Genomic DNA, 18,009 nt, shown 5'->3' on the forward strand with positions numbered 1-18,009 from the left:
TGATGTTGGATCATGTATAGCTAGTGTAAATTGCAACTTTGATGCACTGAAACACTAGAGCTGGCATTTTGTAAGGGTAGTTAGCTCATTGAAATGTGCGGGAGGAATCTGGAGAATCTATGTACAGTATACAGTAAGTGAGGCTACCCACAATGCTCCATGATCTGTACACACGGAGATAACTCACTGAACTGAAGCAAATTTCTTCTGTACATAGAACAGCTCGGTCCATATTTCAAAATTCTGGCAACATAGCTCTGATAATCATAATTTTCTGATTCTTCACTGTGAATAATAAGAAGATCAACCCCTTTTCCGCGGAGGAGATAGCAATTTTGTAATTTTGTCGACATAGATTTTTGACAGCCATACACAATATTTTCAAAGAAACTAAGGGAATAAGTTGCATCTGTGTTGGCAAAAGAAAGGGTATTGATTTTTTTTAATGTTCGTAACAAAGGAAATTTGCATGTCTGACAGGTGGTATGATGAGACCATCTTAGTTGCTGATAACTTTATCTTGACAAGTGTGCAATTTTTAGTGCCTCCAAACATCGACTTCTTATTCAATTCACACTTGAATAATCAATAATTTTGGAACATAGTTTTAACAAATAATCCTGAACTTAAATTGTAAGTTAAAAATTGTTAAGAAACTAATAAAATTGAAAAAGCCTTCAGCAAATGAGTGTGGTCTTAAACAAATTCTTTTATGAATTCCTATAGGATGACAAAATTCAAAGTGAGACTTGAGTGGACACCGTGGGTCATCAGTATGTATTAGGGAGATGGTGCAGTGGCAAAGAATGTGAAATTTTCAGAAGAGTTACTTTCAGAATGTGCTTAGGAATACAATTCAGAATAACATTCAGACACTCACTATGTGAGATAATATTCTGTATATTCCAGAAGAGTCCTTTCAGAATGTGCTTTGGAATACAATTCAGAATAATATTCAGACACTCACTATGTGAGATAATATTCTGTATATTCTAGAACTAACAAGCTCTGCTTGTTAGTATGTATTGTCAATGTCACTGTTGGATGTTGTTGTCAAATGTCTGTGTACTAAGTGTGTGTATTCTGATTTATTTTGGCTCTTTTTTAATAAGCAGCTGCAGTAAAGACACAGTGAATACCAGTACTGCAAAAGAAAGAAAAATATGTCAGAGATAGGTTGTCTAGCTATGATTCACTAAAATGATTTAAATTTCATATTAAATATTTTGATTTTACATTCAGTGCACATTGCATTTCCTCTGCGAACAACGTTCTCCCAATAGCCACTGTAAAACTGTAATCAGATGGGATTCTTGATCAGTGTCATTATTCTAATTCAGCACAGATTTGTGCAATTCTGACATATAAATCCAATAGGAAACTAATACACCATTATCAGTTGATGTTTCAATTGCAGCTGGACTGCACAAAATTTACAATCTTTGTACAAAGTACCAACTATGTTATCATCACCACAAATATATGCATCTGAAATATCATCAGAATAATTTGCAAATTGTTCAGAAATTTTAGAACACTGCTAAACAAATATGGACTAAAGAAATAAAAAATACACACTAAAGATGGGCTAAATTATTGAAATGAAATAACATACCAGTAATAAATATGCATATGTTGAAACAAACTGTGGACTACACTTTATTTTTCAACATTTTAAACTGAAATGTTTAGCCATAATTTGAACGCCACACTATGACACAGAGGGTAATTTTAAAATTCGTTTTACAACCGAATGAAATTCATCGACCGTCATATCTTGAACACAGAAATGCCTTGCTATATTGTGAATATTTCCAGTGGCGATAGCCCACTGTCCGTGCACCGCCGTACAATGGTCGGAAAGAAAATGCGCCAGTTACATTTGCAACACATGGGTTATAAACGTTTGATAATTGTTGTTTATTTAGAAGTGTTAAATGTCTTTACATATTCTTTGCCCCACTTCCGCACGCTCGTATTTTCTTGATATTGCGTTCACTGAGAAAATTTACCTTATGGCCCCTATCGACATGCCGAAGGGCATGAAAACGCTTCCGCCAATCATAGCAACGATTACGTCTTATGATATCTTGTACAGTACTATGTAATGTCGAATGTATTGGAAAGCGTGCGGAAGAACGCTCAATCTGATTGGGCATAAAAAATGACGCCATTCGGGGAATTGTGTTTAACGGGAAAACGGCGTGGTCTACAAGTTCTATCGGGACATTTTGGCAAGTTTCACGATATCAGTGAAAATACAAGATATAGTAATTTACTAAAGTGAAACCAGGAGGGTCATTTGTTTTCAGACTCGGTATGCTAAAATGAAAATATATCCTAGTTTGAACAATGTAAACATCACATTTCGCTTACTCCGCTATGTCCGTGACGGCACAACCTTACAGGGGCCCCCGACTCGTACTCCACAAAAGTTACGATGCCCAAAAACAACCAAAAATTCTCGCAATCGGGTTGAACTTTCAGTTTCCACTATAAGAATCCCAAGTGTGGTAGAAATCAGGGAACGGTTGTTTTTAATGCACGCCCAAGCCCTAATTGTGAAACAATGGCGTCGTCATCACGGGACTAACATTTTTCGAATGAACTCCGTGAATATTGAAAACACAATTACAGTCGATCCCTCGTAAATTTAGATACTCTTTTTAACTAGACCATAATTAGGGCCCATATTGTATACTCGATGTGTGGTGAGATGTCAATTGCCACACGTTTTGACACGACTTATAAGTGATGTGCTTTGGATAACTTTCGAGGCCGTAGATCTTTCTGCACACAGCTTCTCAACTCTCATTCACTCACAGATATTATCGGTACACGCAAAGTTAACACATGCTCTAAATACAGATACAAAAATAAACCTCTTACCGAATGTCGTACTGGCTCCACTGGTGTGACTGTAGATAGACGTAGCAGGAACTGAATCTCGTAGCGACACACAGAAACCAAAAATCAGACCTCTAGCTCTATTGGCTCGCTCAAAATTAGATATGTGCATAATTAATGAGGTACAATATGTGGCGTCATAAGGTGTCCCATCATACCAAATATGAAGGGTGTAGCACTTGTGGTTACTGAGTTTTGGACAAATATGTATATTTGAGGTCAAAGGTCACCGAGGTCACGTGACATTTTGTCAAAAAAATTGTATTGCTAAGTTATCCCTATATACCAAAAATCAGACCTCTAGCTCTATTGGCTCGCTCAAAATTAGATATGTGCATAATTAATGAGGTACAATATGTGGCGTCATTAGGTGTCCCATCATACCAAATATGAAGGGTGTACACTTGTGGTTACTGAGTTTTGAACAAATATGTATATTTGAGGTCAAAGGTCACCAAGGTCACGTGACATTTTGTCAAAATAATTGTATTGCTAAGTTATCCTATATACCAAAAATCAGACCTCTAGCTCTATTGGCTCGCTCAAAATTAGATATGTGCATAATTAATGAGGTACAATATGTGGCGCCATAAGGTGTCCCATCATACCAAATATGAAGGGTGTAGCACTTGTGGTTACTGAGTTATGGACAAATATGTATATTTGAGGTCAAAGGTCACCGAGGTCACGTGACATTTTGTCAAAATAATTGTATTGCTAAGTTATCCCTATATACCAAAAATCAGACCTCTAGCTCTATTGGCTCGCTCAAAATTAGATATGTGCATAATTAATGAGGTACAATATGTGGCGTCATAAGGTGTCCCATCATACCAAATATGAAGAGTGTAGCACTTGTGGTTACTGAGTTATGCACAAATATGTATATTTGAGGTCAAAGGTCACCAAGGTCACATGACATTTTGTCAAAAAAATTGCATTGCTAAGTTATCCGTACATACCAAAAATCAGACCTCTGGCTCTATTGGCTCGCTCAAAATTAGATATGCACATAATTAATGAGGTACAATATGTGGCGTTCATAGGGTGTCCCATCATACCATATATGAAAGGTTTAGCACTTGTGGTTACCGAGTTATGGACAAATATGTATATTTGAGGTCAAAGGTCACCAAGGTCACATGACATTTTGTCAAAAAAAATTGTATTGCTAAGTTATCCATATATACCAAAAATCAGACCTCTAGCTCTATTGGCTTGCTCAAAATTAGATATGCACATAATTAATGAGGTACAATATGTGGCGTCATAGGGTGTCCCATCATACCATATATGAAAGGTTTAGCACTTGTGGTTACCGAGTTATGGACAAATATGTATATTTGAGGTCAAAGGTCACGTGACATTTTGTCAAAGCGTCTGAGATATCTGCGTGAACGGATGGACTCACATGGATGGACTAACGGACTGACATGACCCAATCTATGAGCCCCTGGACTTTATCTGTGGGGACTAAAAACTGTGTCACTGCATCCTTTTTGCAATATGAATACGATGAGAAACTAAATTTTTATTTTTCTTGGCCTTATACATGGGAGTCTATGGACTGCCTTATACATGGGAGTCTATGGACTGCCTTATACATGGGAGTCTATGGACTGCCTTATACATGGGAGTCTATGGACTGCCTTATACATGGGAGTCTTTGGACTGCCTTATACATGGGAGTCTATGGACTGCCTTAAAGGTCTGGTGAAATGCCCATGTTGCAAAATCACAAAAATACAGTTGATGGTCTATAAAACAGTTGCATTCATTTCTTTTTTCGTTTAGCGCGCGTGATTATGAAATATGGCAAAAGAAAATGCAATGTGGGCGTGTCCCCCGAGCCTCTCCAGTCGACTTTTTTCGGCTTTCCGAAGTTTGCCCGACGTCGTATCTCATAACGGGAAGTGAAGTATTTCACACCTCCATAAGCTCCCCACGGGGGGTAACTTCTAGGGTTTCCGCTTACATGATCAGGACAGTGTCCTCCTTCACTTTGGGAAGACGTTGTTCTTTTGGTGGCTGTGACAGCGGCAAGAACATGAACGGCTCAACTGTAAACTTTTTCAAGTTCCCGTCAAGTGTGGAGTGTTTGAACCATAATGTGCTTGTCTCGGCTGGTTCGTACGATCGGCCACGGTCCCTCGGCTGAGCCTGCCTCGCTACTCGCTACACAGAAGGTTGGGACCGCAATGCAAGTCAACTGCATGAACACCAACACTGAACGTTGTGACTGCCATTAAAATGCACTAGTCTACAACACGGAACGTCGTGACCGCAATGCAAATCGACAGTAAAAAACGTAAATGGGACCGTGATTAAAATGCACTAGTACAACTACGACACGGAAGGTTGGAACCACGATGCAAATCAGCTGCATGAACAGCAACACTGAACGTTGAGACTACCATTAAAAACGAACAACAACACGGAACGTAGAGATCGCGATACAAATCATGGAGGTAGAGTCCTCCATGATACAAATCGACAGCAACACGGAACGCGTCGTTGGGACGGCAATTACTGAGGCTAAATTGAAGAACAACGGGGAATACCGGACCACGAGGAACGCGATGCAACTCGACCACAACATGGAATGTTTAAGACCGTGATTAAAATGCACAACACAGAACATCTAGACCGCAATCAGTGTAAATCAACTTTAACACCGAACCTTGTTGCCTCGATTAAAATGCGTATGTCTGCTATGTATAGCAAAAGTTTCAATTCTCGCGAGCGAGCGTTCCTATGCCCGCTGTACACTGGACAAAATGACGTCAAATTTATCACAAGGGCTCGATTGCGTGTGTATAAGTTTCAATTCTCGCGAGAGCCATTTATGCATGCTGTACACTAGACTAGATGACGTCAAATCTCTCGCGAGACTTGGCTCGATTGCAATAAGTACGACGCGACGGAAAGAACGCAATAATACGGAAGTAGACACAGTTTTTGCGAATCGCCGAGAGAGAAGCGCAGATTAAACAAAAGACTAAAAAACCCACGTTTTTTCTTTATTTACCATATTTTTTAAACAAAAATCAGTTTCGCCACTGTGGCGAATTAGGATCGATTCTTTTTCGCCACTTCGGATTTCGATTCGCATTGGCGAACGTGGCGAATGGGCAGCGCGAAGCCTGTTTTGTTAGCGGATACCTGGCAGAGATAAGGCGGCGTTGGACCGCTATTCGATGTAAATGAACACAACTGTGACGTCACAGACGGCCAACCTTGACTCCCGCTGAGGGCGTGACCTGAGTGTCGCAAAATGACCCCATGAAAGCCGCGCATAGAAATATCAAAAAAATTAACACTTGCGCGTACTTTTAGGTTGCAATTTTGTTGCGAGTGTAATAGTATTGACCTCCTGGAAGATATTCTGTCACACGACCGGGACCATTTCACCAGACCTTTAAACATGGGAATCTATGGACTGCCTTATACATGGGAGTCTATGGGGTGAAAACTAAAAAGTCCTCTAACACAGCCAAATTTGATCGCATTGTGAAACAAATCAAGGTGCATCTGTATGAGGTAGAGTACTATCTTTGTACCAAGTTTGAACGAAACGCTCCAGGCGTCTCTGAGATATCTGCAGTGAACGAAAAGTCATAAAAATATGCAAATGAGCAATTAATTAATAAGCCACACCCACCAAAATCTAATCAGATCTAAGTCTCATCATGATAATACCAAATACCAAATTGCATGACATTGGACCTAAGGGTTCTTAAGTTATGAGTGGAACAAAATCTGTCTATGGACGGACGGACAGACGGACACACACACAGACATTGTGGCGACATAGGACACCTTTGGTGCTTCGCACCACGGTGTCCAAAAAGGAAAGGAAGTATAATTAATAAATTAGATCAAGGTGGACTACAAATGGTCAACACTGAATCACATTGGAAAGTTCTAAAAGGTTGTTGGGTGACCAAGTCCTGCAATGATACAAACCTCACCTGGCAAATACTACCATTATCATTGGCTCAGCAAAATTGCACCAACATCATTTGTATGCAATGTCAACAGACTTGCAAGACAAGATATGATACAAACTACTCTGCGATCTGATTGGTTGAGATGTGAAAATGACTGTGCTTCATTCACAATATAGCACGGTTGGACAGCTAGAGAAAAATTCCTTTTTTGACGCCAGAATTTCAATTTAGAGTGTTAGCCCGTGTACAAATATCGTGAACTGGTCAAAATCAAGTGGTATACCGATGCTGGGTGTGCTTTTGCAGGACGCAATTACATCTCGGTATCGGTATGAGATTAATGAAAAGCAATATTATTTTACCTAATCCAAAATGCAAGATGATCAGTCAAGTAATTTGGAGAAATCAGATGTAATAGAAAGCTCCGTTCTTTAAAGAATAAATTGTACATGTTGCTGATTTCTTCAAAAATGGCACTCTCCTCACAGAAGGCTAAATAATCTGTTGACTGAAAATTGAAGAAATTGGATTATACGGTATAACATTGTTAAACATGCCAAGCCAAAAGGGTGGATAGAGATTGTGGCTCAAACAAGATATACCATTGTTGTCAACAAAACAAAAGCAACAGTGTTACAAGATATGACAGTACTGGAAAACAAAGACATATTTTAGTTTATTAAATGTAAAGATTTTTATTGATCATTTTTACAAAAAAGTGTTCAAAATTGTTACACATCAATTATTTGGAAATCAACAGAAAATTTCCAAACTGGAAGCTACTGTAGGAGATGAAAATTAAAATTGTCAAAAAAGTTGCAAATTTAATTACTTCCTACCATAAGACAAATTGCCGGTTTAAATCTATTTAAATTGAAGCTGAAAAAATTCATTTTGTAAAAGTTGTCAAAAGAAAATGGCAAACATTTCTTGTTTGAATGTTTATCCTAAACACCTTTTTCAAAACACTTTAACTCTTTACCTGCCAAGTTCATATTTCACCATCAGGTCAAGTTGGTCAAAACTAGTAAAGCAAAACATGTCCCATATAGTGCATTTTAACAAAGACTTGAAGATTTGAAGGTCCCTGAAGACAGAGATACTGTAAACATGATTTTTACAGACTATAGCTGCTATAACATACCAAGCCAAGTGGGTGAAAATACATATGGTTTTGGCTCAATACTCCTTTTTACTGACCTGGCAGATGGGGAAGTGATACTGTCTGGTAGGTAAAAGGTTAATGTTGGCAATGAGGTATTCAATGTCAGGTTCACAAGTACATGTTACGTTTCTCAAGTAATCTTTAGATATCAAATAACATGCAATAATTTCACTTTTTAAAATTTGTTACTAATGTTAGCCACTTTTGCAGTCTATAAAGGCCAGATTACCAACATTTATAGAAGAGTAACTTGCTTTCTTGATGAATTTACTGTCACTGTAGTAAAAATTTTAAAAAGAGAACTAAAAGTAATTGATGAATTTACAGATCATATGTAAGGGATTTACTTTTTTCAATTTTCTTATTTCGGTAGTAGACCTAAGATTTTTTATTTATATCTACCTTCTGTAGTATATGAAAGGTCACAGTCAATTGGTTAATTTGTACATTTTTTCATTGAAAAAAATACCTAAATAGTAAAAAAAGCAGTCAACAAGGATGTAGAGTACTCTTTCGTTTTCTTTGTCACCAGCGCAAACTCCTAATTATAGACATGGTATGAACAACAAACTGTATAGGTAATAAGTTGACATTGTTAACTTTAATACCTCTTCTTTTAAAGATTGAGTTACAAAAAAGTGAGCTCATTACAATATCATTCCTGTCATATACCATGAAATTATGGCACTGCTTTCTCCAATATCTATTGTGTGTGCTTGGGTTCAGAGGACGGTATTGTGAATTACTCTTTCAGTTTCAGGAATATGATCAAATTCTAATATGTGAAACTATACAAATGAAAAAAGGTTCAGAAGACAGCTACTTACAATAAATAAGCCTATGTGTGATCAATGAATCTCCGAAGTCTGATTCAAATGAGTACATTCTTTATTTATATATGGCCTAATTACTGAAATTAATGTTCTGCATGAAAAAATGTAACAATTCTTCGTCTTCTGGATATCTTCTGTTGAAGCACAGAGCTAAATTCAGAATACTCTGACATGGCTATCCATACAGCTAACATTTTGGCTGTATGGCATCAAAAACTTTGCCTTCACTGAAGCTTTCCAATTATTAAACCACAGAATGGCTGTTAACTTGATGAGTCTGTGTATGAAATTTTGAAACACTTTTTTCATAAAATGATTCTTTCTTTACAGTACTTGTATGAGCATAACTCCTTGCCCATGTAGGAGTTCCTCCACTACTTTTAGAGGATTGTTGAAAAATGCTGTACCAGTCCATACCCTAGTTACGCTCAAATGGAAAGGTTAGGAAAGTGTAATGTAATGGATTGATGTAGTTGGTAAAATTCACTTTCAGACCAAACTGGTAAAAGGTGTTGAAATAATGCAACACTGAAGTTCAAATGAACGTAAATTTTTCTGGTACTTCACGAATACTGACCCTATGTGGCCCAGTTACCTAATCAAACAGTGCAACTCTTGACATCCCAGTTTTTATTTCTGTTCGCATCGATGACACTTGTCTTCATACTATGAACACGCAATTTCATTTATTTGAAGCAGTTAAATTTGCATCTGTCAAGTCTTTACTGGGGACTCTTGTGAATTTCACTGCTATCTTGTTGTCACAAAATGCTGACATTTGATCTTGAAAAGTTAAGCTGCTTTCACATGCTACCTATGCATATTCATATGTTTTAAATCGATGCAACACACATGACGTCTATGTTCCACGTTTACTTTTTATTTCAAGATACAATTCAAGTGGAAATTTCACCAAGTTGTTTCTTTGATTTGGAACAGAAATATAAAATAATATGTCATTTAGGTTGTGAAATCATTGCTGAATTTGCTGTCTGTTGGCAGGCTATAGTTGTGTATCAGCATCGATTGTGGCATGACAAGTTCATGAGATTGTGAGGATGCTCAATCAAAACTTATCAGGAGATATTTTTCATCCTTCACAATTTCTTTGGAAGTACATCCTAGATTTTTGACGGTGATTGGAAGTTTGAATGGTGATCAATAATCCTGCATAAATTAGCATATGTAGTAGAAAACGTCACTTTGCTAGGTTAGCCTCTTCCCTAGTAGAGCTGCAGTTTTGTGTTGCCAAGCCAAGGGGTTATGTCCAGACAAGTACTGTATTTTAGTCAGCCTCTGCCATTTCAACATCACTGTGTCCGTTTGAGAGAGGTGTCAGATGACTAGAGAAAGTCATTGCTTCACACTCCATTGTGCGTAGGTTGAGAAGTACACAAGTATTTGTCAGGCAAAATTTTGGCACACAGACTAATACCACTTTTTGTCCCATTATATCTGCAAGTAGAAGAAAAACAATAAAAAAATTTGCAGTTAAACCTTCAAAAACATTAACTCTCACCTCCACAATTCCTCATAAAGCTGAGTTCCCTTCCAAACTTGAAGTCAACATAAAATGTTCTATCTAGGACAACCATACTAGCTAAAATTTCACGTCATACTGGTTGCCCGATTGTTACTCAAAAGGCAACAGAATGGGAAATCACCGATTTGAAAAGTATTTACAAAATGAATCTGAAGAAAATATCTCTTTCTGTTTAGATAGAGTGTGCCTCGGGAAGGGATGGCCAGACTCTCAAACTTTTACATTATTCTGTTGGCCTGCAACTTGTTGGTGTTCATTTTGAAGGTTACGTGGTAAATACAATTTTCATTGGCTTAGTTTTGTGAAACTCGGGAATTTCATTTTCCCCATAGAGATATAACACAGGGACAGCGGCCATTTTGAATTTCAAATATAGTAAATATTGGTCAATTTGTTTCTCTAGTACAAAATTTGCACGGTGACCTCAAATTTTTATTCTTAATTTTTAAAGAGAATGATTGAAGCTTGCTTGAGGAAAGTTAGAGCAAAATTTAAGTCTTTCAACTTCGAGGTGCGAACTAATGATCAAAATAATAGAGACAAAGTTTAGCACTTACTGTCAACAACTTTAGTTTGGAATTTCTGTTGATTGCCAGCAAAGTAGATGTGTGGACATTCATTCAGAATAAATGGATCTTCTGAGTAAAATGGATAACAGGCTAAAAGACAAACAGACAGGAAAGATTGAAATTTAATAACATAAAAACACATGAGTGTGTCATATTATCATACCGTGAAAATAACATTACTGTTACCAATTTATGCAAATCACTTTTTCTGTATACCATCAAATCTTTCAAGTGTGTGCTTGTGAGAAAACGGATCCGACATTTACCCTGTAAACAAATGCAAGTGTTGGGACATTTCTTATTCACCTGGCAATTCCTAACAAAATCATGACTGTTGCAGACTATGTCATTTGACAATGTTTTTCAGAAATCACCAAGACATTGACATTATTTTTGATAACTTAGGTCCATTTTGCAAAAGCAAATGGCAATCTCAATCATGGACATTGCAGACTTGACAATAAGTAAGTTTAGTGTACTCCCTGTATTTGTAAGAGTGCACTAAGGAGACATGTCTTGCACTGTACAAATATTGGATTTATTGCGGAAAACTTTTCCATTCAGTATTATGTAGTTACCTAATGTATCAGGAGCAGTGGGTGCCATGTGGCAAGACATCAAAGTCTTCTCAAGTATCTCCAGCGCATCCTCCATTGTACTGAATCTATAAATATCATCAATATTTTGTCCTGCAGTGCCAAGGAATCTGTAAATAAATAAATACATAAACAAATAAATACATACATAAATAAATAGAGACATAAATAATTGATAAATGTGACAATACTCTTGGTTTCTGAGAATTTTCAGAGGTTAATAATAAACAGCAGACTTTGTTAGTTCACAAGGGATACCTTTGTTGTAACTAAAGAAGGAAAACAAACTTCTGTAACGTTGCAAAACTGATATTTGTGAAAAAAGTTAAGTAAAAAGTCTCTTTAACTGGAGAAGAGGAGCTATTTGTAAAACACTTCACATTATGTTTTGTTTTTTAACATGCTAACTGCTAACTTTTGTTGCGTTCATGTGTATTACATGCTAAATTTGGTATTCTTTGTATCAAGACTGCTGGAAGTTCAACCTCTTAACTACAGTATATGTCAGAAAGAAATCCTTTTCTAAGAATTTTGATAGAACATTGGCTATAATCACCGCATTCCTCCAATGTTTGCATCATAGGGATTGGTCACTGTTTGTAATGTTGGGTAGACCATTGCTTGAGGAAACATACAGCGATGCAACGGTTGCTGTGGCATAGTGTGATTGGCTGGATCATATTCACCTGCCATTAAATCAACTGGTACACAACTCTGAAAAAAATTTGACATAATGCAACAGGGCTGATTCCAAATGGTGATATTTCTATCACTAACATGCATCTTCAAGAGACTTAGAAATTTTGTGAAAAAGACTCATGAAAATGATATTCTTTTGTAACTGGATGATGGCTAATGTGTACTTATGGTTCTCCTTAGGTGTTACAAACATCTCATAGCAAAGGTTTTCATAATATTGCAACAGCAGACAGTAGTTTGTATTCATGCATGACTCAATGTCAAAAACTCAACATCTGCAATTTAGAGTCCCACAGAGTTCAGTGCTAGACCCTCTCTTGTTCTGCAATTTTTTACATCCAACCACTTGCTCAGCTTATTCGACATCACAATATCAACTTTCACTACTACGCCAAAGACAATCAACTCTACCGGTATTTCTCCCAGCCTGACACCTTATCCTCAGTACACAAGATAGTACATACCATGTTTATGTCACTGTCGGCAACTAACACCATGTACATAATCATGCTGTTGTTTTGTAACAAAGCCTACAATTACGATCAGTGCTGTTGGCACTGTTGTTATGCAATTGTTACGGAAAGTATATTATTACTATATCTACTGAAGCTTGAAAGATAAGATGGCCTACAAATGTTACAACAATGTCTTACCACCAACTGAGTTAAAATATCATCCAATGTTTTCACTGCTTCAACACTACCAGCCGCTGCTTTCTTTGTTAGATATTTGGCCTGAATGAGAAAAGTTTGCTGTCATTTTTCTAACTTCCCTGATGGACATTTCTATCCTAGAGAAATTCATGACATGTGCATATAGAAAGATACAAGTCTTTTTCACTTCAAAAGTATGAGGCAAAACTGTGGTGTAACAGGTTTGAGCTGTACAGGTCACATGATAAGTAGGATCTCAAAAATCTACTATGCCCAGCAAACAATCAACAATCTGAACTTCAAAGGTTAAGAAATATCAACTCTGATGATTATGTCCCATATATGAAAGTTTATACTGATCTTTTATCACATGGTCAGGGCTTTCGCATTGGGGTGATCAGTCTAACATAATGAACATTTTGAGAGAAGACAACAAGGTTTACCCCTTTTTCTCCTATTGGTTACACACTTCACAGTTAGCAGACTGAATTTAATTGAATGTATATTTAATTTCTCAAGAATTTGCAGATCATGCCATCTTCAAGAAGTTTCATTTGGTGTGATATGTAACCTGTTCAATTTCCACAAGCAGGTTGGTTACGTAAGTTTATTTCTGAAGTATCAAAATTTACAAGTTATTGGTTGCTGTTTGACTGTCAATTTTTTTTCATATTTTGTGAGGCGTCAAATAAGATTTTACGTAAAATTACATTTTGTACAAAAAAGATTAATATGTTTCATTTCTTTGTCTTTTCCTAAATTTAGGATATTTTGGTTAATTATCACAATTATACACTGTAAATGCCGTTTCGTCTCTTTCTCTGTTTTAAGATTCACATTCAAGTTGAAAACATACAGTAGTCAAGGCATCTTTATCCTGTGTATTCTGGCTCAGTGAGTTGCCTGCGACAATAACCCTGACAATATTGGAACACTTTTCCTGGTCTGCAGTTTCTCCAAGCTGTCCTGTCACCATGTCAACCAACAGCTGAAGACTCATGAGGTGGTGACCTTCATTTCCAATGCCAAGTCCAGACACCAATGCCACATACCTGTAGATTTCAAAGACATAATTGAAAATAAATCTTATGATTAATCTAGTCAGTTTATTACCTTTGCAATTAGTGAAGACTTCCAAGAGAAAATTTCTGTATGTAGGGTACGTCTTGTTATTTGAAATTACCCTTTCTTTGTCTATATCTACCAGCAATCACATTTGACCAACAATTTAATAAGATCTTAGTTGTTTTCTTAATTAAACATGCACAACAAAACTAATCCTGTCTTGGTAAAGTTAAATGTTCAATTGCACAAGTATGATTTAAAAATAATTTGGAAAGGGACTAAATTTTGGTTCAGATAAAAGTAAGTTCAGAACTGAGATATCTACCTGCGGAGGTAATGGATTCAAAATCTTACCTGTCACTTTCAGCCAGAGTTGGTGGAATTTGTTCTGGTAATTCTGCATAACAGTAGTCATCAACTTGAAATTTTCCACCTTCTACTTCACAACCATAAACAGTTACTATGATACCTGAAAGGTGTGTGCATCAATCAGTAAATCAGTTTTAGCAGTCTTTCCAATATGCTACTGTAACTCAAGCTACAAGCGCAAGACTCAAGTAACTGACACAGAAGTAGAATGCAAGCTGTGGGGGCAACGCTTGTATGGAGCAGTTTGCACACCTATATAAGATAAAATATTCCATAAATTATTGCAAAAATTTATGTTGCTAAATGTTTGTCACTCCACCAAATATAAAAAAAACCAAGTCATTGACAATGACATAGTCCCCACTTGAAATAGGGGAGTATTAGTCTTGATGGGGCAGGTAAATGTGGTCTTTAAGAAGTGTCACTGGAGTGTATATGTTAAGATCTATGGGCACATAGGACTAAGGTCTATGTTGTTTTTCCCAATTTGAAACACATGAGGCATGTCTAAGTGGGGACTAACAATCATTCCTTTGAGATAAACAGATGAGCAAGTTACTGAGGCAAGACACATTTTCCAAGCATAGAAAAAATTAAGAAGGAAACACCTTTTATAGCTATACAACAGTTTTCATCAAAGAGACGCCAAATGTATCATTCATTCAAATAAACTTGTGTATTTCTGTACAACAGACAATTTAGAAATATTCTTGCTGATTTTGATCCATGTAATCACTGTGAAATTACAACATTTCAAAATAAATTGCACTTTCTTCTAATCCACTGTTTACTTTAAAAGTAAATGAACCCTTTTCCTGCCAGACAGTATTAAGACTATTACTTCCCCATCAGCCAAGTCAGTAAAAAGCGGTATTGAGCCCAAACATGACGTATTTTCACACGCTTGGCTTGGTATGTTATAGCATCTTTAGTCCAAAAAAATCAAGTTTACAGTATTTATGTTTTCAACAGCCTTCAAATGTACAGTATTATGTTAAAATACACCATATGGAATATGTTGTGTTTCATTAATTTTAACCATCTTGACCTGATGGTGAAATATGGACTTGGCAGGAAAAGGGTTAAAAGTAAATGAATCACACCACACCAACCATAGACCCTAAAAAACGATGTCCATGCACTAACCTGTAACAGCAGTATTAACATCTATTTTTCCGATTAAGACAATTCTTTGTAATTCATCTTCAAGAATAAGCTGGTCTGAGTCATCAGTATATTTTTGTCTGCTGGGTTGTGGCATCAAATTATGCTGTAAATGAAATTTCCACAGAAATGCAAACATTAAACCTCCCTTTCCACTGATTCAGCCCTTCAAATTCATGCCTATGCTCTTCCCTACAAGAACTATTTGATCTTTGAAGGCGAGCCCAGGATGAAAACTTTTGTCTTTGATGTCCAAAATTTTCAAAATTACATTTTTGAATTTTCCACGGCATGCATAAAATTGTATAAATTTACACACTGCTATTGGCAGACTTTTAAGTTCACATGTGATTTTTAAGTCATAATGGCAGCAAAAAAATTATTGTCAATGATTTTTGCTCAGCAAATCTCCCCAGAAAAATCTCCAGAAGAGCAAAGTGAAAAATAAATTGTAACTATAATCTACAGAAACTTTAAAAGATATCCTTGTACGAATTTCACCACTGTTTCAAACATCCTTAGAAATTGAGAGAATTTTGGATATGCTGCATACTATAATAGATTTAGAAATACTATTATCTGGAAAGATTTTTCCAATTACAAATATATTCAATGCAAGAATGTGTACCATATTTGAGAAAAGCAAACTTTGTCTTGTCGTAATCCGCCATTTGACACTGTGTAGGAAAGAGTTATTGTACCTCTTCACTGATTTCCTTGAGAATACTAGGTTTGAGTTCCATGTGCTTGAACAGTGTTCCAATGATACAACACTTCTTTCCAAGTTTGACATCGCACAACTTGTCAATTACTACATCTGCTCCTGTTTCAATATGAAATTGAAGTCACACAAAAGGGTTACTACACAGTCATGCACCTACAGTTATTCATGACTAAAGAGATGGAAAAATCATTAACACCTTGTGTTAGCAATAAAGCCAAATAAAAATGTGTTTCTGGTAATCCAACCTACCAGTTTTTAAAACCCTCTCATAACCATTTTCATCACATTATTAAAACTGACACATGATTGTGCCAGATTTTGCTGTTTCTCAATGGGTCCCACCCATTAAAATAAAAAGAGTTCCTGACTCACCTACCCTATTTCAAAAAGGCATCTTTATGAACAGAATATTTTTTTTTGGCCTTTAAGACACATTAAAGCCACTGATTACAGAGGTTACATCCCAAAGAGCTGTGATGTAAATGTTTATAGTTGACAGCTTTAACTGGCAATGCACTGTTTTAGTGTGATATGCATACAAATCATGCAGTAAAATAAAGACAGATAGACAGTTGAAACTAAATGACTCTTGTTGAAAAACAAACAATAAACATATTATCTTGTATAAATATTCAATTAGTAATTGTAACTTTACTATGCAAAGTAATTAACAAATTTTTCACTTACCCCACTTATTTTTGCATGCTTTTACTAACATGGGTCTCATCGACAACAGCCGTTCAGCGTACAAATGAGCATACTGACGACTGAAGCTCGGGTCCTTCAGTCGAAACCTTTCAGACAAGTTTTCATAGGAACAGGAGGGCCTTTGGAATTCAACTTGTTGTTCTACAGGCTCTGATAACAGTGACATCTCGTATATTTCAAGTTCTTTGATATGGTTAAAATTGTTATGGTAGAAACGTTTTGTGATATTGTGTCGTGAGTCCGGGCTTGGCACATCCACAAAAATAATGGGTGTGGATCTTGAAAATCAGAATCTCTTCACACTCCTCCCTTGCAATCTCCAAGCTTGAGCATGTCACTGTTGATCGAGTAAGATGTACATATTGCTGGGCACCATTTTACAAGAGGTATAGCCACAAACTGATGACGTCAAATTGTTGTACACAATACACAGTGCCCTAATTACAAGGCATCTTGTGTTTTGTGTACGGCGATTTGACGTCATCAGTTTGTGGCTATACCACTTGTAAAATTATGCCTATTGATGCAGTTCTGGTAGCCCACAACGTTCTTCGGCGATTTTGGATCATGGCACAACACCAAAAATCGCCGGGGAAAGTTGTGGGCGACGGAACTACAACAAGTTGCAACTTTTCAGTATCATGGTTAGTGTACATTGTATGAAGACTATGTGGTACCATGGAGGTACCAGAAGTACCTCCATGTGTGTTGGTACAATGAATGAATGTATGAATGAAGTCACAGTCACACATTACGCTTCACCAAAACACGATTTTGTGGTTCTCACTGTACTGCCACTGGTATGGTATCCTGAAATTTGTGCTAAAAGAAACCGGATAAAAGCTTTGCCTTTTAAATTTGCTGTTAATATTATCGACTTACACAAACCTGGATTGAACGTTCCTTTGCTTTGCTTTTGGTTTCGCCATAGACAGTAGGAGTCAAACTGTCTATAGTTTCACCAAGTTTTCGCACAAGTACACCTTTTTCGTTTCCCGCCACCTTGTATAGCCTTTGACCTCTGAACTCTTAAACTATAATTTTTTGCCACTTTCGTGATGATT

At 36.7% G+C, this 18,009-nt stretch overlaps 2 protein-coding genes across 4 annotated transcripts in view; one reads left to right on the forward strand and one right to left on the reverse strand.

Moving 5' to 3' along the window:
- Positions 1-18,009, forward strand: part of LOC139151902 (probable endonuclease 4) — a 577,101-nt gene that overhangs the window by 305,003 nt on the left and 254,089 nt on the right. The window lies entirely within an intron of this gene.
- On the reverse strand, positions 9,716-17,976 carry LOC139151891 (DNA polymerase delta subunit 2-like). Of its 3 annotated transcripts, none has more exons than XM_070724924.1 (11): positions 17,834-17,976; positions 16,925-17,282; positions 16,215-16,336; positions 15,496-15,619; positions 14,335-14,449; positions 13,772-13,967; positions 12,916-12,996; positions 12,120-12,277; positions 11,546-11,673; positions 10,956-11,057; positions 9,716-10,310 (listed from the first exon to the last, which is right to left on the reverse strand). In XM_070724924.1, exons 2-11 carry the CDS (start codon positions 17,109-17,111, stop codon positions 10,141-10,143), a joined length of 1,383 nt encoding a protein of 460 aa, XP_070581025.1. In that variant the 5' UTR covers positions 17,112-17,282; positions 17,834-17,976; the 3' UTR covers positions 9,716-10,140. The 3 variants fall into 3 exon arrangements, with proteins under 3 accessions (XP_070581025.1, XP_070581026.1, XP_070581027.1); XM_070724925.1 differs by having other exon boundaries at positions 17,828-17,973; XM_070724926.1 differs by lacking the exon at positions 12,916-12,996.

Source organism: Ptychodera flava, chromosome 15, assembly GCF_041260155.1.
Source record: "Ptychodera flava strain L36383 chromosome 15, AS_Pfla_20210202, whole genome shotgun sequence".
In the NCBI taxonomy this organism is placed as follows: Eukaryota; Metazoa; Hemichordata; class Enteropneusta; family Ptychoderidae; genus Ptychodera; species Ptychodera flava.